This window comes from Microcaecilia unicolor, chromosome 1 (genome assembly GCF_901765095.1).
Source record: "Microcaecilia unicolor chromosome 1, aMicUni1.1, whole genome shotgun sequence".
Lineage (NCBI taxonomy): Eukaryota > Metazoa > Chordata > Amphibia > Gymnophiona > Siphonopidae > Microcaecilia > Microcaecilia unicolor.
In genome coordinates this window covers 424,632,011-424,653,571 of record NC_044031.1, presented here as the reverse complement: position 1 = coordinate 424,653,571, position 21,561 = coordinate 424,632,011, and the positions used below count along the sequence as shown (strand labels likewise).

The 21,561-nt window shown below is 42.4% G+C and overlaps 1 protein-coding gene across 1 annotated transcript in view; it reads right to left on the bottom strand.

Moving 5' to 3' along the window:
• SALL3 (spalt like transcription factor 3) overlaps window positions 1-21,561 on the bottom strand; it is a 59,137-nt gene that overhangs the window by 28,995 nt on the left and 8,581 nt on the right. Inside the window, exons 2-3 of the mRNA XM_030211863.1 lie at window positions 10,771-13,716; window positions 10,214-10,554 (exon numbers count right to left, since the gene is read on the bottom strand). Coding sequence (XP_030067723.1) covers window positions 10,214-10,554; window positions 10,771-13,716 — 3,287 coding nt within the window. The remainder of the gene's footprint in view (window positions 1-10,213; window positions 10,555-10,770; window positions 13,717-21,561) is intronic.

Sequence of the window (21,561 nt, the reverse complement as noted above, 5' to 3'; positions counted from 1 at the left end):
TGGCCACTGCTGGAAGTAGGATACTGGGCTAGATGGACCTTTGGTCTGCCCTAGTATGGATATTCTTATGTTCTTATGACCCGGGGGTAACTGAACTGCAAACACCTCAATGCAGCAAGGGTGTGTGTAACTTTCAGCAGTGTTTTCAAAGTCCAGTCCTGGAGTACTCCTTGCCAGTCAGGTTTTCAGGATATCCACAATGAATATGCATGAAAGAGATTTGCATACACAGCCTCCATTATATGCAAATCTCTTTCATGCATATTCATTGTGGATATCCTGAAAACCTGACTGGCAAGGGGTACTCCAGGACCGGACTTGGGAAACACTGACTTACAGTATTCTGTAAGCTATGCATGTAAGTGGCTGCATCGCCCGTGCCCCTCCCATATGTATGCCCCCTTGCATTTTCACACTGCTACTTATGTGTGCCATTACAGAATACCGCTTAGGTGCCTTGCTAGCAGTTATGCACATAAGTGTTAGTATTCGGTACATTTACAGGCTAAAGAGACAAGTAAAAGCAGGGGCCCAGTTATAGAATTGCTCTTTTACTGTACTGCTGTTTGTCTCAGCCTCCTTTCCAACTGCAAAATAGGTAAATTAACCTCAAGGATGTTTTATGTTAAAAAAGGCCCCAAGCTTTTACATCAAGGGTCAATTCAACTTTCTTTAGGATTCAGACTTCCTTCTAGCATCAGATAAATTTGCATACATTACCTCCATTGTAAGCAAATCTATCTCATGCATATTCATTGTGGATATCCTGAAAATCTGACTGGCTGGGTGTATCTCAAGGACTGGGTTGAGAACCCCTGTTCTAAGGTGAATGGTCTCTGAGCTATGATTCACAGAGCCAAGGGAATCTACCCATACAGGAAGTAGTAAACTGAAGCTTATTCCTTTTCTCCTCTCAATGTGATTCCTCTCTTTTCAAGAATACTTTGAGCTTAATTTTATAATAAGATGCCAATGTGAAAATTCAAAAAGGCACCAGCATTGTGTCTCTGTAGTATGCCTCCTGAAGAGAAGCTTTCTCCGTGGTTGAAGAGAGGGAAATCTATTGTGAACTCTGATAGTGTGCTGGGAGACCTGTAAAGTGCGAAGACCCTTGAAGCAAGCGGTTTGCCAAAAGACCACTGTCAAGTCAATGAACCCTGTGTCTCCAACTAAGGTTTCAAGGTCTATGTTAGTTTGATATACTGCCTATTGGTAGACCATCTAGGTGGTTTGTTAAGTACCGTGGTCAGTAAAGGGGCAAGTCTACAATCTGGCTCCTTAGTTTAGGTGTTCCAATGCCATCCACTAAACACCAATTATAAAACAGCATCTTGATACCAAGATTCATTACAGAATACTAGTGTACGGTTGACATTGGAACACCCATGTGTAGGCACGTCCTCTTACACCATGTCAATGGCAGGCATTAGTTGGCACATCTATGTGTGCCAGTGACGTATATCTAGGTATGCCGATGACCAGGGGTATAGCCAGACCTCGGCGGGAGGGGGGTCCAGATCCTGAGGTGGGGGGGGGGCATATTTTAGCCCTCCTCCCACAGCTGCCGACCCCTCCGCCACTGCCACCCCTGCCCCGTCACCACCACCGCTGCCAGGTACCTTTGCTGGTGGGGGTCCCCAATCCCCGCCAGCCGAAGTCTTCTTCAGCGCCAGTCTCCAGCGCATTCGCTGATCTGTTTCTGTGAGTCCTGACTCTTGACGTCCTGCATGCAAGTCCTGCACGTTATGTGCACGCAGGACATCAGGAGTCAGGACTCACAGAAACAGATCAGCGAACGTGCCGGAGACCTGCGCTGAAGAAGACTTTGGCTGGCGGGAGATGGGGACCCCACCAGCAAAAGTACCTGGTGGCAGCAGGAGGGGGAGGTCGAAAGTGGCGGGGGAGGGTCGGCAGCGGGTGGGGGTCAAAAGTAGAGGGGGTAAGGCTAAATCTGTGGGGGCCCATGCCCCCACCTAGCTACGCCCCTGTGTATGACGAATGTCTAGGTCTGAAAATGATGTGTATAGTATTCTATAAACTACATATCTAACTGGGAGACACAGTCATAGCCCGCCAATGCTCCGTCCATGTGTATACTCCCCTTGCAGTTAGGCACTATGGCACTTTCGTACCACCTTATAGAATAGTACCTAATGCATATAAGCGGCTTTCAATTATAGGTGCCACTTTATATAATTGCCCCCTAATTTTTAAATGTTACACTGATATTTTTTTTTAACTGAATTTGAAAAATCTTTTGGGGGGACAATAGTATGCGGCGTATTTTCAAAACAAAACAAAAAATGTCCACAAAACATCATGAGGGTTAGCTCCACAGTTCATCCAAAATTCAAGGGGACATGTCTTGAGTGGGATGTGGATGGCACCAAAAAGAATGGGCATTTTTCTGCAATAATGGAACTTAATGAAAACATCTAGGGCCAAAATTAAGACTGTTTTGGCTAGACTTGTTTCAATCACGACTAAGTGACCAAACGTTGCCCTAAATGACCACTGGAGGTATTAAGCCATAACCCCACTAAATTCCCCAGTGGTCATTGACCCCCTCCCAGCCCCCTAAGATATGACAGTGATAGTACATACCAGGACATTCATATTAGAGCAACAAGCAGGTCCCTGAAGTAGCCTAGTGGTCCGTGCAGTATGCTGTAGAAAAGGGGACCCAGGCCCATATTCCACTCTAACTGATACACGTGGTAGAACATGAGAGCCCTCCATAAAACACTAAATACCTACTGTACCCACATATAGGTGACACTTGCAGATACAAGGGCTACTGTAGTGGTGTACAGCTGGGTACAGTAGGCTTTTCGTGGGTTGTGGAGGGCTCACCATACAATATAAGGGAGTAACAGAGGTGTGCCTGGAACATTTTATGTGAAGTCCATTGCAGTGACCTCTAGGGTGCCCCATTGCTTTGCTGTGATGTCTTTGTGGCCAGTCTGCTAAGAATATTGCTCCCCCCTCCCCCCCAATACATCCCAATAGCTTGCTTTTGTGCATTTTTCTCTTGGATGTTTTTTTTTTTTTTTTTTGGAAAATGGTCCTAAAAGAAAGATGTACTGAGCACAAAAATATCTGACAAATGGCCATTTTCAAAACAAAAAGTTCGATGATTTTCTGGTTTGAAAATGGCCATATTTGCTACTGGATTTTTCAATGATTTTTGCAAAATGTTCAAATCGGATTTAGACATATTGAAAATTCCTCTCCACATGTGTTAGATTAGGCTTTGTTATAAAATATAGGATAAACTATGATGAAATCAGTACTAGTTTAGCCCAACAAAATAACCCTTTTACCAAGCAGTGGTAAAAGGTGGCCCACGGTAGCATTGGCGCATGGGATTGCTACACGCTGAGCTCACCTTTTATCAACATGGGTAAAAGTGAGGGTTTTTTGCACGAGTTAGTAAATGATCAAGCGTCCATTTACTCAGGAGGCAGTGAGGGCCCCGCTGGGAATGCCCACTCCCCACCCACCATGGGTGCCCTATATGACCATTTGAAATGCAAATGCTCTCATGCAAATTAACACCTGCTCCAAAGGAATAAATATGTGGTGTAGTCTATGCATGCACACCTGGAGGGGCATTTTCAAAAGAACATCCAAGTCAGAATTGGGATGTCTAAAAAAAAAAAATCCACCTCACAGGAATTTTTGAACAGGAAAGACGTTCAGATTTCCTTTTTGAAAATATGTGATGTCCATCCTAAACAACATTTTTACAAACTGAAACATTTAAATTATAAAGTGGGGAGGGAAGGGGAGGGAAACAAGAAACAGGGACGTCTGTCTGGCAGCATTCTTATGAAAATGTCCTTGCAGAACAGAGGAGTAGCTAGTGGCTACTGCAGTGGCCTGTAAACCAAGGAACATCCCACTGTAGCTGTTTTTCTGTAAACGCGATCCCTCTAGAAACAGATACCTACTGTACCTAATGTACACCACTTGAATAGCCTTCAGGCTTGCAAGTCTTATTTCTTTAGGTATAATAAGTATTTTTCTGTTCCTGGAGGGAGCCCCCGAAAAAAAATTGGAAGCGTTACAGTGGGATTTGAACTTGTATCTCTGGGGTTACAGGTTACTGCACTAACCACTAGGCTACACCTCTAACCTGCTTGCTATGTTGTCTAAAATGGCCATAATACCTGCAGCTGACATGAAGCCTGGTTTTCCTTTCTGCTTTCACTTTAAGGAAGAGGGAAGGGGACAGCAACCACTGGCGAATTAAAGAGGGGTCATGTCTTAATCCCCCCAGCAGTCAGCTGCTCACTCAGAGCACTTTTTAGTAACTTGGACGTGACTGAAACAGGTCTAGATAAAAATGTCCTTCTCTTTAGACATGGACGTTTCCTTCCTGTTGGATGTCCTACTTTTGGGTCCTCCCTAGTCCCGACCAAAATACACCCTGTTGCTATTTGGATGAACTGCAGTCTGACTTTCCGAAATTGGGATTTGGACATTTTTAGCAGATAAAAGCATCTGTTTTGAAAATGAGAACTAATTTATATAAAATACATGTGCACACTGGTGGTTAGGGTGGTGGACTTTGGTCCTGAGGAACTGAGTTTGATTCCCGGCACAGGCAGCTCCTTGTGACTCTGGGCAAGTCACTTAACCCTCCATTGCCTGCTGCATTGAGCCTGCCATGAGTGGGAAAGTGTGGGGTACAAATGTAACAAAAATAAATACTCTGCCACTGTTTTGCCCAACCACATGTGTGCATTGTGTAAAAGTAGGAGCCAATATTCCATGTACCTACTTTTCACATGTGTACATTCTCGCCAGTGGCGTACCAAGGGCGGGGCGGTCCGCCCCGGGTGCACGCTGCTGGAGGGTGCAGAGAGCAGCTGCATGCCTGTCAGCTCCGTTGGTTCCCTGTTCCTTTTGCCCTGGAACAGAAAGTAACCAGAGAAAGCAGGGAGCTAGTGGAGCTGAAACCGCATGGCTGCTCCCAGCAGCTAAGAATGCACCCGGGGGGGGGGGGGGGGGTTGTGCTGCACCCTGGGGGGACGGACGCCGCTGCACCCGGGGGTGGGGGGGTGGGGTGCGCAGTGGCGACCTGCCCCGGGTGGTAGCCAACCTAGGATCGCCACTGATTCTCGCACAATGATATAAGAGCTCTTTCCACATGTGTACACTTGCAGAACATGCTTTATAAAATTATACCCAACTTGTGTCCAGGAAAGCTGGCAGGTAAATGTTTCCATTGGTTTTGGTGAGCAGTATTAGTTTAAGAATGGAATATTGTTAAAATCTACAAACATTGTATTTGTTAATATCTTTGTATAGCAACATACTTGAACGGTCTATCTCGCTCTCTATATAAATACATACATACATACATATAAATCATGATAAAAATAAGCATGATTACCAGAAGTTTCCATACATTTTCTCTTTATAAATGATTAAAACCACTAATTCAAGGTTCTGCCTCTACAGAAATACGATCATTCACAACTTAATACATAGACTGTAAGGCTTGGACATGAAGCATTCTGTATAGATAGGATTTATAGTGCATCTGCAAAATTCTAATATACTTCTACGGATGCATACATAGTCATATACAAAAAAACCACACTGCATTTCTCAGTTTGCCCACGTGGCCTTCTTTTTGCCGGCAATTTGTCCTAGGTTTTTGATAGTGAGAGCATATGTGTGCCCTTAAAACATGGCTGTAAACAGAATAAAACATATGGACCAACCCAGCACTTCCTGATTGGCTCCAGTGGTTGAGAATTAATGGCCTAGGAGGCACTTGAGGCTGCAAACGAATGGTAATCTCCATGGAAACAGCAGTTTATGGCAGGGGATCTAAACTATTGAGCATACCCTACAACTCTTATTTTTACTTTGAATAAAGTGGTGAATTAATATATTACCTTACAAACTGGGTGTCTCCTAGAACTAAAGACCAGTCGGGAGGGAAGGCACTCTGTTTCGCCTAAGGGCCCCACCAGCCAATTAACTGACTTAGAGATGCTCACTCTGTCAGGTAATACTGCTTAATTAGTTGGTCATGCTAGTGCACTGTACACAGTGCAAGTCCATTAGAGACCAGCTACAGTCTTCCCTGCTAAGTGGAAATAGATGGGGCTTAGAATTAAGCTGTGATTTCACTACTCATAAGTCATCATTCTTCCCCCAACTACTAAAGACCACTATACAAAGAAAAATAGAGAAACATAGAACTTATTAATCTCTGTTAGGCCCTCTTTTACAAGGAGCTTCCTTTTTAAGCGCCTGTGTCCCCCACACAGGTCTGTGTCTATTATTATTATTATTATTTGTTACATTTGTATCCCACATTTTTCCACCTATTTGCAGGCTCAATGTGGCTTACATAGTACCGAAAAGTCATTTGCCATGTCCGGTAGAGAAACAAATACAAGGTGATATTTAGGTTGGATAAAGGTACATGTGATCCATATTCCCATACAGTCATGAAACCGGTGAGAGAGGTGGCTGAAGCAAAGCCCCCCCCCCCCCCCCCCCGAATCAAGCATTTGTACCCCCATCATACACATGCCCCTCCCCTCCCCCCCCCCCCCCACAGTTTTTGCTTTCAGCCTTCCTCACATATTCATATTCAGGCCACATGTTGTAGTGGTCGGTTGATGGGAGGTAAATACACAGCTCCAACTGCAGACACAGTAAATGATTCTCAGACACCTCTGATCTTGCTTTAACCCCTCCCCAAGTTGTTACTGTAAAGAGCTGTATTCAGGAGAACTATATCTTGCTGCTAAATCAGACTTGATACTTAAGCTCTGAATCAATCAGATTAATTAACTTGAATTTTTAGCACACTTCAGACTGCTCAAGCAATGAGATAAGTTTAGTAAACGAGAGCCCAAGCTTTGCATCATGACGTGAAAAATCAAAGTAGGGCTGCCTGCCTTGTATCCCAGAAAACACATCACTGAGCCCTTCGACTGGCCCCTACACAATCTAACTTGTTAGTAATACATCACACACATTTGCACAGTTATAGTTCTAAACTAACCAAGCCACCCGATCTGCACTTGTAAAAGAAATCCAGAAAAGAAATACCAGGGCAGTAAACAGAAATCAACAATTCAAAACACATTCCTCCAAAATAGAAAGATTTTTTTTCTTTCAGAAATGTAAAACTTGGCAAATGATTATTAATTGCATTAGTTTTAACAAGTAATTATTTGAATTACACATTTAAGAGGTTTCCTTCATTTCTCAGCAGCACACCATATCCAGCTTCTTTCATTAATCTGTGCTCTATTCTGTTTATGCATAACCTATCCCGGGAAAGTGTTCCAGGGTCACGGGCCTCCTGAATGCCAAGTTTTATTAATCATCAGATGGATTAAAAAACAGAAAGGAAAGGCGCTGAACTAACCTTCTTTGAAAGTTTGCGACCTGTGATGACAGTACATGTGTCACTGAGCATTTGAAACAAGACCTGACTTATTGGGAAAGATCTCTCATCAATTTATATCTTTTATAATTTTAGAATCATGTGAACAAAATGGTCCAGAACACTGCCACATTTTGCACACTGGAAATTCTTGTGTTACTCTGATCCTCGCCTAACATCACCAGCACATGAAAGGTCTGATGATATTCACAGGGGGAACATGCTGTGCAAAGTTATTTTTCTTTTATTAATTTCTGTTTTTGCCTTCTTCTGCCACCCATAAAATGACAAGTATTATTAAAAGCAACTGAATTCTCCGAGCCATGCCATTGCTGTTTCAGAGTGCAAATCACTGAATCAAAATGAAAATATACTGTGCACACTGGATTCCAAATCTTGAGGACTGTACTGCTGTATTTTCCTTACTGAATACTGCCATTTTCAGTGGCCAAGAACTCATTTATTTTATCTCCTCTGCAATGAAACACCCTTGACCTGGCAGTCAGCGTCAAACTGATTGCAAAAATTAAAACCTTAATAACAGCACAGGTTTTAAACTTCTGCATAGCCAATAACTCTTTTGGGGGCCATCCTGCATCAGTAGCATGTGGTGTGTCCTTTTTTTTTTCACAACTTACACCTAGGAAATTTTCATATTTTTACTAGCAAGACTCTCTTCTCCTATGCAGTGAATTTACTCTGTTACCAGTAAAGATCACTGGACATGGAGACGTTCAGACTTGGCCAAAGTGTGGGGGTCACGGAAAGGATTATGGCAGCATGTTTTAGTTTAAGTATTTTACCAAGGTTTCAGTCCTGTGTTTTCTCAGTCATTCTTTATCCCACACTCAAAATTGATCACCAATCCCTTTCTCCTCCGCTCTCTCCTTTGTTCAACAAGTAACAGAGGTTGGGTTCAATTCAAATTCTGTTACAGGAAAACAAGAAACTTTTACAATTTCACTGCGCTGACCATTTCTTACCCAAGCGTTATGTTTTCCTGTGTTAGCCAGGAGACTGAATGCTTGGAGAAGGGACTGAACATCATAAGAGAAGATGAATCCTTGACAACAGTCACCACAGATTTCAACCTGTGCTAATCCAACTATTCTCTGTGCATCACGGGGCAGCCAGAAATAGGCCACCTAGCAAAAGGGAAACATCCATTTTGCATGAGCATACCCTGCAAACTGTACACACACAAAAGGTGCGGGCAATTAATTTTCACATGCTGTTTGCCCCTCAAACCTCTCCGCCCCTGAACCTGGTAATGATCATTTTTGACCTGGTTAAAAGCAGACAGACTGCAAAGGACCCCACATGCTTTTCGCTAGGCAGTAGAAGACAACTTTCATCCAAGTCAAGTTAGCAGGGTCAAGACTGATTTACCTGGATAAATGGCTTTGAAATGTGTCCAGTGTATGTTTTGCACTTTTCTACCAAACTGCAAGATAATCCTCTGTCTTGAATCTCTCTCACTGCACCAAACTCATTTTACTAGCAGCTCAAACTTCATTAGACCAGATTTTTTTCTCTTACAGTTACCTTTAGTTCCTTCCTGTACTAGAAATGAAAACAAATATAGTGTATTTATCACTCTAGAGAAAGCACCAGGAACTATTTGTACTTTAGCAGTATTCCAGGGAAGTTTATGTCATCATCATCCAATTAGCGGATTAGCACTGGTCTCCTTTTCTTGAGCCAGCGGCTGGCTCCTCTTTCCTCCGCTACCTTCCAGTTCAATTGCTGGAATTATAACTCCATGAGCCTTCTCCTTCCTATTTTATCAGACCCACCCTCTCTAGTCTGATGATTGCAGCAACGGTCCTGAGGCCAGGAGCCATGCATCCGAGCTGTATCTGGAACAAGGTATCATGGACTCTAAATTTGGCCAGCAGATGTCACCCTTGAGCAATAACCATGTCTCTCTACTCTCACAGGCATCCCTAACCCCGGCTGACAAGGGGTGTGGTTGGGGATTTTTTGCATCAAACCGACCCAGGTTTCTTATTTATATGTAGTAGGTCCTTCCCTTTGGAACACTTTGCGCTCCTACCTAAGACTGCAAACATGTTTGCAAACATTCAAGAAAGGACTCAAAACTTTCTTATTCTTGAATACATTTGGTAATTAATTTTAATATAACTAATCCACAATTTTCTCTGACAGCTCTCGAACCCAGTATGGGGGCAGCTCAAGGTGCAAGGTCAGCTGGGGCTTAAGACACACTGCTCCTGTTCTCTCTTTGCTAATTTTGAAGTTAAAACATTTAATTTCTCTTTCTTTTATTACTTATTTAGAGTTTTAGTTTTGCAAACTGCCATGAATGTAAATCCAGTTCAGTATATGGTCTGGAATAAACTTGAAACTTTTGAAGATGAACACACACACAGCCGAGGTACTCTGCTGACAGGGAGGGACTCTTCTGTAGTTACAATACGGTTGTGGGATGGAGAGTAAAGTATGCCAGAGGCTCCCTCCCTCTCAATTACTGAAACTAATTTTTAAGCCTCACCGCTCTTTCATCTGTATTTCTAATGTATGTTTCTCCTTTTGTGCTAACCATCATTGTTCTAGGGAGAAAAAAGGTACAGAAAGTACGCTCCTGCTCGTTCTAAGCACTGTCAAAGAAGGAATGCTTTGCAGCTTATTTCACAAGAGACAACATGACCATGGTCAAAGCATGCAGTTCTCTTTCTACAGTCAAACGGTTGTACATTTTAAACTCTAAATTCCTTATGTTTTTCGTTTTATTTTTTCGTGTGTAAGATTTGAGAGATTTCTCCTTACCTTAAGATTCCCTTTTGTTGTAAAAGCTCTACCACAGATTGTGCAACCAAATGGCTTTTCACCAGTATGGGTGCGCTCATGTATCTGCAGTGCACTTGCTGAGGAGAAGGTCTTCCCACACGAGTGGCAGTTGTGCTGCTTGGGAGTCCGTCGTGGCGGGGGTGCCAGCATAGGGGTGATGCCTGGACTCATCGCTGTCTGTGGAGCAGCAGGAACCTGGATTCCAGCTGGAAGGTGGGGGCCCTCACCCAATGAGATCGGCTTGCTGTGACCATTCACTTCCATTTTGATCATGGCAGGCGCAGTGCTGGTGACCAGGGTAGGAGTAGTTTGGCTGGGACCTAGAGTAAAGTTGGGTTCAAATAACTGAGAAGGAAGCTCTTTTAATTTGTGTGTCAGCAAGTGCTGTTTTAAATTACCCATAGTGGAACACCCACGACTGCAGAGTGTACAAACAAAGGGACGTTCTTTAGTATGGCTGCGGTAGTGAATTTCCAATGCACTTTTACAAGCAAAAGGCTTGCCACAGACATTACAAACAGTACTTTTAAACTTACCACGTTCTCTGTTCAGGAAGAGCAGGGTAAAAGGAGTCTCCTCTTTGATGACGGGTCTGCCGGGGTTGGCGGACGTCAGATCTAGTGCACCTCCATTTTCGTGAGCAGCTGGTGGGGTGTCGGGCTTTTCTACCTTTAACTGGATTTCTGGCGGTTCTTCCTGGTTGCTAAAACCGGGGGATTTTGACCTAAGACTTTCACTATTGCTGTTTGCAGGCGACAAAACCTGCATAGACGAAGACGATTCTGACATGGCGGGACTGCCTGCACTCTGACTTTCGAGATCTCCAGCAGCTGATGAAGAGTCATTGCTTAAATGATCACTTTCCCCTGACCCATTTTCCATAGATTTTAAGCTCATGAGCTGTTGCGAGTTCATGACAGAATCAATCATTTTCATCTGATTCTCCAGAGCAGCAATACTAGAGATTACAGAGGGTGGTGAGGTGGGAGATGGGTAAGATACTAGAGGTTTAGATGAGTCACTTGTGGTGTCCTTTAAGTCCAGATCCTCTTCCATGGAATTGTCATCGATATCATCATCATAGTTACTCATTGTTTCAAGATTCTTTTCATCATAGGAAAAGTCTGAGTCCATGGCGTCTTGGAAGCCCTCTGGTAGTGGCGTGTTTGGAATCTGTCCACCCATATGCATACGAATATGCTGCTGTAGTACGACAGCGTTTGTAAATTTCTTCTGACAAATGGGACACGAATGTTGCACTCTAAGCGGGGGCTTTGCTCGATGAACGCCAAAATGTGTTTTCAGATTGCCTTTTGTAGTGAAGGCACGTCCACAAATTTTGCATTTAAATGGTCTTTCTCCTGTATGTGTTCTATAATGCATCTTGAGTGCACTCTGACAGCTAAGCACGCGGTGACAAATGACACACTGATTTGGATCTGTCATTTTCTTGTCAATGTTCTCCACTAACTGTTGCAGTTTTGAGGTTTCTGAAGTTTGCATAGAATCTAGCAGACCACCAAATGGAAACTTTGCTTTGAACTGGTCAGACATGGATGGAAGCACAGCATTTGGGAGGGTTGTTGAAACACTGCTATCGGTTGCTGTAGGATTTGAAGCTGTGGAAGCTGAGGAATTCTGGGCACTTACAGAAAGTTCTCCTGGTCTTGCATTTGTGGGGGGTAAGTTTATGGGTTCAGTTTTAGGTATGGAAGAACCACTGAGAAGAGGCTGTGGGGATTCTGCAGTCACTGGAATGCCTGATTCAGAATTATTTATGCTGGGAGACAGAGAATTACATTCACTGGAAGCAGGAGATGGCCTCTGGGGGGACCTACTCATGGGTGTGATACTTGGGGAATCACTGAAATTGTTAACACTGGGCATGGCGGGGGGAAGCTGTAGCCCAATAGAGGTTGGAATGGTTGGCAATACAGGCTTGCTGTCCAACCATGTTGTAACGGGTTTTTCAGGAGGCAATGACATTCCATATGGGATTCCAGAGCTAGTGGGGACATTGTCAAGATACTCTGGAACAGGATAGGGATTCATCTGGATATGGGGATACTTCTCTTTGTGCCTTTGAAAATGAACCTTTAGGTTACCTTTGGTGGAAAAGCGATTTCCACATATGTTGCATTTAAAAGGTCTTTCTCCCGTATGTGACCGTAGGTGGATTTGTAAAGCGCTGTCGCTTCCAAACACCTTGGCACAAAATCGACATTTGTGTTTAAAAAAGGGATCTTCAGAAGCCGACTTGGTTTCAAACACTGAAACATTGGGAGGTTTTCCTTTCCGATGCTTCATGAGGGCAGACAGAGGATCCAGTGCATTAGCAGTTGCAGCAATGCTAACTAAGGGGTTGGGAAAGATCACACTGCTGGATGAAGTTTGAGGTAGAAGTGGGTTTGGCAGGCTGGAAGCTGGGGTGAGGAGATTCCCATGTCCTCCTGAGGGTGGAGTCGATGCGCTCTGTGGGTGTGAAGAACTAGTAGCAGTGTTTGACACAGAAGCAGAAGCCACGGATGCCGGATTGGCATTAGTAGATGAGGACACGCTTGACTCAGCAGGGGCGGAAGATCCATTACTAGGTACACTTGGGGTGTTTGCTCCAGAAGCAGGCTGTGGGATGTGCTGAGGGGCTTCAAAACTAGGTGGCTGATTGCTGGTGACCTGCACTGCAATAGTGGGTGGAACACTTGTTGGTAACTGGAGGGCAGAATGTGTAGCAAAGCCCTGGAGCTGGCTTGAAGCAGGCACAGGCGCACTCTGGGAAGGCGCCGCTGGATTCAGAGATGGACGCAGTGCCTGTCGATTCATCATTGCTACCTGACTGCGAATCTGTTCAATTAGCTGGAGCTGGTGAATTTGTTGCTGCTGTAATGCCATTAACTGCTCCAGGATCATTGGAATAGCCATTGCCGTGGCACCAGTGGGCAGATTGACACTACCCGCATACCTCGCGCTCTGTGAAAATTGTGCAACTGCCACTTTAGTGCTTTGCAGAGTCTCTAATGTAACATTAGTGTTTGGCATGTTATAATTAGTCATGGAAGATGGTTCCGGAACTTGAGGTAGAGGAGTAGGTGTGTCCGAGGTGACGTCTGAACTCTGGTAACTCTTCTCTGAAGAGGGCTCAACCTCCATAGGTTCTTCTTCCTTCTCAACGCTTTTCAGCTCACAGCTGTCATTGTTCTCCGCCTGGATGCTTTCTTCAGCGGCCTCGCTGTCTGCTTGGTCACTGGGAGAACTGACAGGAGAAGGGTCTGGAAATTCCTCCAAGGGCGGTGGCGGGGGTGCTGCTGTCTCGTCGTCATTCACAATCAGCACAAGTGGATTTTTAGTGCAATTTTTCTTGTGCTCCAAGAAGTCAGTCCACTTAAAAAATTCTGCGCAGCACTTTTCACAGACATTGGTTTCTTCACTTCCGCTTCTGCTTTCATTCCCACTATCACCGTCATCTGCTCCTTCCCCTGGGACGGCTGGAAAAATCAAAAAATTGCATCAGCCACTGACTTGCAAGACAACCCCATCCCACATTTGAAAATTTTGCACATAAGTGAAATCAATAGTTTTTTATTTTGTACAAATTACCCCACTTCAACACTTTGTAGGTCCCAGAGAGCGTATTCAATGACTCCTTCTACCTAGCTAATCATTTTCTTAGCCCAATCCATCAAATTATGAGGCTCTATCAATTGTGGATACTGCTTCTTAATGAAATTCCATAGAAGCCATTGATTTCCAATATTTTCATATAATTCGCAGCTACCTTGTCTGTTGGGTACAAATCAGGCTTTTGATGGGCTCATTAGGATTCCCCTTTCCCATCCAGCTTCCTCATTTCCAGCAACATTAGAGATGCCTTTTGCTAGTTCACTTAACATTGCTAAACTAATCTGTAGCCTTTCAAACTCACATCAGCACCTGACAGGTCAAACTGAGCCTCCGTTACTCAACTGTGGGCAAAGACTACCTAGATTTATTATCTTTATGGAGCATCCAGATACCAAAGATTTAATGTAACTCTATATAACCTTGCAAAGCAATAAGCATTTTATTTAACTCCTGCAGAAATTTCACTCAAGCACATTCATTTTAGAAATGTCATGTGAAGTGCCAAAAGAGTACAGACTTCACATATCCGTTAAAAAAAAAGTTAAAATAAAATACAATAAAAATGTGTAAAACAAAAGAGAAGGTAGCCCTCCTTGTTCTGTAAATAGTTAGACAAAGCATTGCTAGATCTTAAACGCCCTGACACAGAGCTAAAATTAGCCATTCTGCAATCGCGAAACAAGGGCACTATGTTGTAGCCCTACATCTGATATCGCCAATACTTAGTACAATTAATTGACTGTCAAATGTAATATTTCCATAGCAAAATAGAACTGAAATTACATGTTGCTGTCATTAACCAATAGAGTTCAGTGGCTTGCTAAACTAGAAATTATATATTTAAAGATCATTAATGCTGACATGTTTAAACATGAGAACGTAGCAGTCAGAACACACTTTTAGTACCTATCTTCATCTATTCTTGTAGAGCGACTAAGCAAATTATATGCTTGTGCCATCGTGGAAAACCCACTAATTGGTTACACATGTTTAATTACTGTTGTAGGCAGTCACTTCCTCTCATTCCTGTTACCCTCTTGTGCCGAATAACAAGCATGTTTAATGAACAGAATTCTAATTCACACCTGATCAAATAATTGCACAGGAATGAGAAAATCGGCACACAAGAACATGTTAGGCTGCCTTCTACTGAATGGGTGAAAAGGAATGGATGTTTATGTGCAAGTTTTTCTTGTTTTTTGGGGGGTGGGGAGGCTTCAGTGACAGCTCATGTGACAGCCACAGATCAGTTGTGCGGAGTGACAACAGCCAAGGTGATCTCTATTTGGCCCACTGCAATACATGGCAGTAGAAACACAGTTAAGATTCGCTGTACTTGTTAATTTGTCAAGGCACAAAACTGAAAAAAAATTATCCCTGTAATGGATGTCTGTTTCTTTTATTTTTTGAAATATTTTCAATTAAAAACAGTTTGAAGACTTATTAGGAGCACAGCTGTGCATGCTCAGCGAAATTCACCTGACAGCTCAAACAATCAACATTATTAAGATCCCCCCCCCCCCCCCCCCCCGCTTTCTTCTGATTTCTGTTTCATTCTTGCTTACTCTTTCTGAAAGCTATTCAAAAATCACCATAAATCTAAGTAAACTGGGGCTCTGGGGTGGGTGGGGGCAAGGGAGAAACCTTATGCAGACATGCAAAACGGGAAGACAGCACAAATGACTGCACACTCAAGAGGGGAGAATTTTTTTTTTTAAAGGAGCAAAGCAGGGGCATGGCCTTAGTCACAGGCACCCAGCTTGTATTCCATATATGCCTAAAAATGTAAGAAATACAATACATCAAACAAGCAAAGAAACCTTTAGAAGTGGAAGCAAAAATCTGGAAACAGGAATGCTAATACATGCTTAAGGATCTCTAGTGGCTACTGCCCCTTTAACTAACACCAAAGGATGAGGAAACGAGTTTCCTGCAAGCCATGCCACCAAGTACAACTCTTACATAGCTTGGTGTGCCTAGGTTTATCTTTATCACAAATTTTTAGCAGTTAGACATCTTTGACAATGTTAAAAAAAAAAAAAAAAGAATATACAAGGAAGAAAAAGAAAGGGGAAATGATTTTTCTTAAGCATCAAAATCTTTTTATGGGACCTGCAGCTGCAGTCTGCTCTGAGGCTGGGATTCAAACGGCCAGAAGATGGGAGGGAGAGAAGGAATGCGCTCCGGTTTTGTAATGAGGTTGAGTGTGGCTGGAAGCAAAACCATGACTGACTGATATTGGAGATAGCCATATTAACCAAATACTCCCTCCCCTAACTAAGCTATGCAAAACGTTGTGTCTTTTTTATTATCATAATACATAATCATAATATACTAAATGTTTATTTCTCATGTGTCTCTACTATTCATGATATAATGTAAGCCACATTGAGCCTGCAAAGAGGTGGGAAAATGTGGGATACAAATGCAACAAATAAATAAATAAATACTACTGAGCAAAAATGCCAAAAACCATGCCAATTAATATGATTCCTATTTGTGTGACTGAATGCTTTTGTATAAAGTCTGTTAGCTGTTGTCTTATGGTCCATTTTGTTCAAGGTTTATTTTGCTAAAGAACGACCAACAGATTTTTTTCTCTTTGCCCCGCCGCCCCCCCACACACACTTTTGACAGGTTATATTTAAGTACCTTTATTGCCACTAATGACTGGGTAGAACTACAAGCTCCACAATAAGCAAACTCAGAGTCTGTGTATCTTTTTGGTATAAAAATGAAAAAAAAAAAAAAACAGGCTTGATCTGTACTGTGAACAGCATGTTTTAAGTGTGGGGAGAAGGGGTTAAAATTTACGAAGAATTTTCCACATGTTGAGCATGTTTTTCTCTCAGAAAAAGGATTTAATAAAATTGTGCAACTGCATACGCATGTTAAAAATAGGTGCACAGAAAGAGCATGTTGATTTTCACGTGATTTGCACACACAGGTGTCCCCGAGGACACAGTATGGACGGCGTGGAGGCGGAGTTAAAATGTGTACATATTTTATAAAATACATATATACAGCTGTAGAGTACATGCACACATCTGCATCTTTTACATAGCAGGTGTAAATTGGTATGTAGGCTTTTATGTGCTCTAGGGGCTGGTTCTGAAAAAGTATCTATAAAGGTACAAATGTGCTTATGTTCCTTTAAAACAGAGGCCCTCTAGCACTTTACACACAACTATCCATTTGCAAAATTACCTCCAAATACTGCTAGAATATATAGCTACTGGCCAGTACGTATTATTTTCATTTCATGTTTGATGACAAATGCAAAAATACACACGTCTTCCGTTCCCCAAGTTGGATTTCTATACACCTCCCGTGTCACAGAACATTTTGAAGCATAGTTTGATAACGAATATTGTTGGTCTGCAAGTTCAAATCCAGTCAGAACTGGTGAAACAAAATGGTGTCAGATGACTGGTGAAAGGAATTTGTTAGTAGGAAAATAAAAACTCTTTCAAACTATGCTGGAAAATGTTTGTTCTGCAATTAAAGCCTTTTAGCACCTAGAAAGCAAAAGACTGCAAAGCAAAAGAGACGGAAAAACCCAAACCCCAGCAAGAGGAAGGGTGAGGTCACATTTATGTGGGCACATACACTTACGTACAAATGCACCCAGGCAATATAATGTATGAATTTTTAAATACGTACACATGCAAACAAGCATATTCAGCTTATATGAATTAATTTTGTCTGATGAGAATAAACCAGATAAAGCTAGTCTCTATTTCAGGTAAGACCCAGTGGCCTCCAATTCTTTTCCAGTTCAGGTTTAATTTGTCAGGCAATTTCAGCATCTACTTTAAAAAGCATTGAAAGCGGGGTATTATTTTAGGAGTGGCCTCAGCACCGACTAAATTGAGCACTTCTTTCTTTTTCCTTTTCCTGAAGGACTTCGTAAAGGCAATCATGAGTTCTTGCAGAAGTAAATCCACCCACTGCACATAGCCTTAACCCAGGCATTTGCGAAGAATCAAAATGAGGCCAGAAAAGCAAACCAAATCAAATCCACACTGCGGGCCCTGTTTACAGAGGTGTGTTGGCATTTTTAGTGTGTACTAACAATTAGCACATGCTAACACTAGAGACACCCATAGGAATATATGAGTGTTTCTAGCATTAATGTGCGCTAATTTTCAACGCACGCTAAAAACACCAGCGTGCCTACGGCACACTTTAGTAAACAGGGCCCTGTGTTTATTCCAGTGCAAGTTGGATGAGGATTTTACCAGCCTACAAGGCAAGCGCCCCAGAATGCCATTCCCATTACCGTCGGCTATAAAATAACTGCAGATATCTATATCTATATATATATATATATGTGTGTATTATATACATACACACTTTTATATAGTGTATATATATAGCTTTTATATAGCTTTTAACTCCTAACCCTTATTCGCTTGTTCAGAACCCTTATTTTATCATCCTCACTTTAATATTCCCTTATCTCCTGTTTGTCCTGTTTGTCCTAATTAGATTGTAAGCTCTGTCGAGCAGGGAGTGTCTCTTCATGTTCAAGTGTATAGCGCTGCGTACATCTAGTAGCGCTTTAGAAATGATAAGTAGTAGTAGTAATATACACACACACACACGCACACACACACACACACACACACACACACACATATATATATATATATATATAACTTGTATGCAATATTCTGCTATAGCCAGGGCACCAATATCTACAACAGGTGTGACTGTACAATACTATATGAATCTAATTAGATCTTTATGTTTTGTTTTCATAAATGTTTCAATACAAAAGATTATCTATTACCCTCTCCATAAATAAATAAATAAATAAATAAATAAAACAACCTGTAGGCCACCATCTGACATTTTGTGGAATGGTTCATGTATAATAAGGAATTCAATTTTTAATTTTTAAAGAATAAAATTTCTTCCTTATAGCTTAGTAATTTCACTGTCAGTAAATTTCTTCTAAACATTTTTCTAAACAAAATCACCCCAAAACACTCAAACCCTGTTATGCCATCTTTACAAACAACAGATTTTTAACAAAAACACAGCTTAATTAATGAAAGAGACAGCTGTGTTTGGCAATGAAATTATCCCCGTCTATTTACCCTCAAAACCAACAAGAATTTGCAAACAGAGAATAAAAAACTGAGTTTAGCAATGCAGCAGTTTTTTGCAAAGTGATAAAAAAAAATCAGTACAGCTGGCAACCTTTCCCTTGGTTATTTTCAGTTTTTGCTGTGACTCACTACAAAATAACACACCAAAGAGGTTTTTTTTTTCTCACTGATGAAAATATATTCTAACCTTTTCCACAGGGAACTCTGTGCTCAACCACGTGAACTCAGCTCAGTCTTTTTTTTTTCCCCAAAAAGGTTAATTCACTGCATTTAAGCTCTGCCACAACTTCAGTCCACAAACACTGGCCATTTGCAAAGACAGGGCACTCAAACTCATTCAGAGACTCCTGTCAATTACTGCACAAGTTTCGCACCCATTTACATCTCAGGGACTTTCGTGGCTGTGCCCCCACCCTCCCAGATTGCTTGGTTCCACGGCCTGTTGATCCATTGAGAAGTGCTAATGAGCCGTGAATCCAAGTGATTGTGGTTCAAATATCATCCTGCAGAAAAGGAAGGGTATATGCTAAAAACATATGAATCCAGTCACAGACGCCCACTCCCTCTTTGCCCACTAACTTGGAAATGATTTTGTTGTTGTAACGCCCTGTGGATCCACTCCACTCACAGGTGCTGATACTTAGAGGTTTCAGTCCTGTTTGTGGGCATAGGGGTAAATATTTAAAAATGGATGGAGGTGCTGGACTCAACACAATGGACAAAGCAAAGGAGTTTTCTGAATATCGAGGGGGGGGGGGTGCTCAAGTACCCACAAAGCAGGCCCCTTTGTTGGAGTCATGCAAAGAGCCAGGCATCCAGCTATGTGACATGTGGTGCAAATGGCTTTTCTGACTGCAAGGATACTGCACTGTAGCTTCACACTGTCCTATGCTGGTTCTGACAATCAAATGTACAAAGTGACTGCGGATCTGTGCTAGGGTCTGTCATGGGTAAGGAGGCTCTAGTGCTTGAAAGTACAATTTTGCAACAGGGTCATTCTTCTTCATTTTAATCTCGAGCGAGAGATGTTCAACAGGGTGGAAAGATGACAGATGCATCCCCTTGCAATGTGTAAGGCTTTTAGCGGACTTTTGCTCTAGCGCACAAACTGTGCCAGTCTTTTCCACGCTGAGCATAACGGGAGGGTTTCCTTGCTAAAGCCGCTGCCATCTGTGCTCCAGGGCCAAAGTGATGCAAACTTTTCAGATCAATGAGCCCCAGTTCATGTTTTTCTACTCTGGTCCCAAGGTGAATCTGCCATTTTGTTTATTAACCGGGAAATGTTGTGTGCCAGGCATCTCTTAGATACTGAGAAGGAGGCTAGAACTCTGTGGCATTCTGCCCCATTCCTCCATGATTTCAGACTCTGCTCTTAACTGCTAGCACTGGATTTTTTTCAGTGGCATACAAGTCTTGCAAAGATAGAGGAGCATTTTCTTAGAAAAGCATGCTTCAGGTAAACCCATCAATGTCTATAAGAATGCTTGTACTTGTATCTTTTGAGACAATATCCTTCATTTTCGAAATCAGATTTTATACATTTCTGTTACAAGCTGGGAAGTTACAAATCCTCTTCTGTGATCGCGTTAACAAAACTGGGGCCAGACCAGAGTAACTTCCTTAAAGCTGCTGTACTTGAAAGCCATGGAACTGTGCAACCCAGATAGTTTAAAATAAATGCTACCTGGAATGAGCTATAGTTTTTGTGTTCAGCACATACTGCTTTTCACCTGTAATATGAATGTAAAGTTGATAGTAAGACAGTATATAAGTGGGTGCACAGTGGACTCAGGGCACTGCTTTTTAAATGTATTTGACAGGTGCCCTCTCCCCCTGTTCATTGCTTTGGGAAATTACTACTACTACTACTGATAATTCCTATAGCGCTACTAGATGTACACAGCGCTGTATACATTATATGCAGGTACAAATCTTTTTCTGCCCCTCAAGGGCTCACAATCTAAGTTTTGGTACCTGAGGTAATGGAGGGTTAAGTGACTTACCCAAGGTCACAAGGAGCTGCAGTGGGAATCGAACCCAGTTCCCTAGGATCAAAGTCCGCTGCACTAACCACAGTATTGTATGTTTCAATAATGCTGTAAGTTATTTGAACTTCAGTGCTGTTAAATGTGTATATTTTTGATCCTGTTTCACATCAGTCCTATTATTATGTTTTAATTTGCTGTTCTCAAGTTTACCTCATTGAAGGGCCCTTTTCTAAGCCGCATGAGGCGCCTACACGAGCCCAACGCGTGTCAATTTGGAGTTACCACCTGGCTACTGCATGGCCCGTGCGGTAATTTCATTTTTGACATGCATCCGCTACGCATGCCAGAAAATATATTTTATTTTCTGGCGCATGGTGAAAAATGGGCGGTAACTCCAACTTGACGCGTGTAGGCGATTACTGCACAGTTAACACGCGAGACCTTACTGCTAATTCAATGGCTGACTGTAAGGTCTCAGACCTAAAATGGACGCATGCCAATTTTTATTTTGACACACGTACATTTTTTGGCAAAAATTTTTGCTCCGGATCATTCACCCCTGCCAATGTGGACAGAATTTTGTCCCTGTTGCTGCATGCCAGTT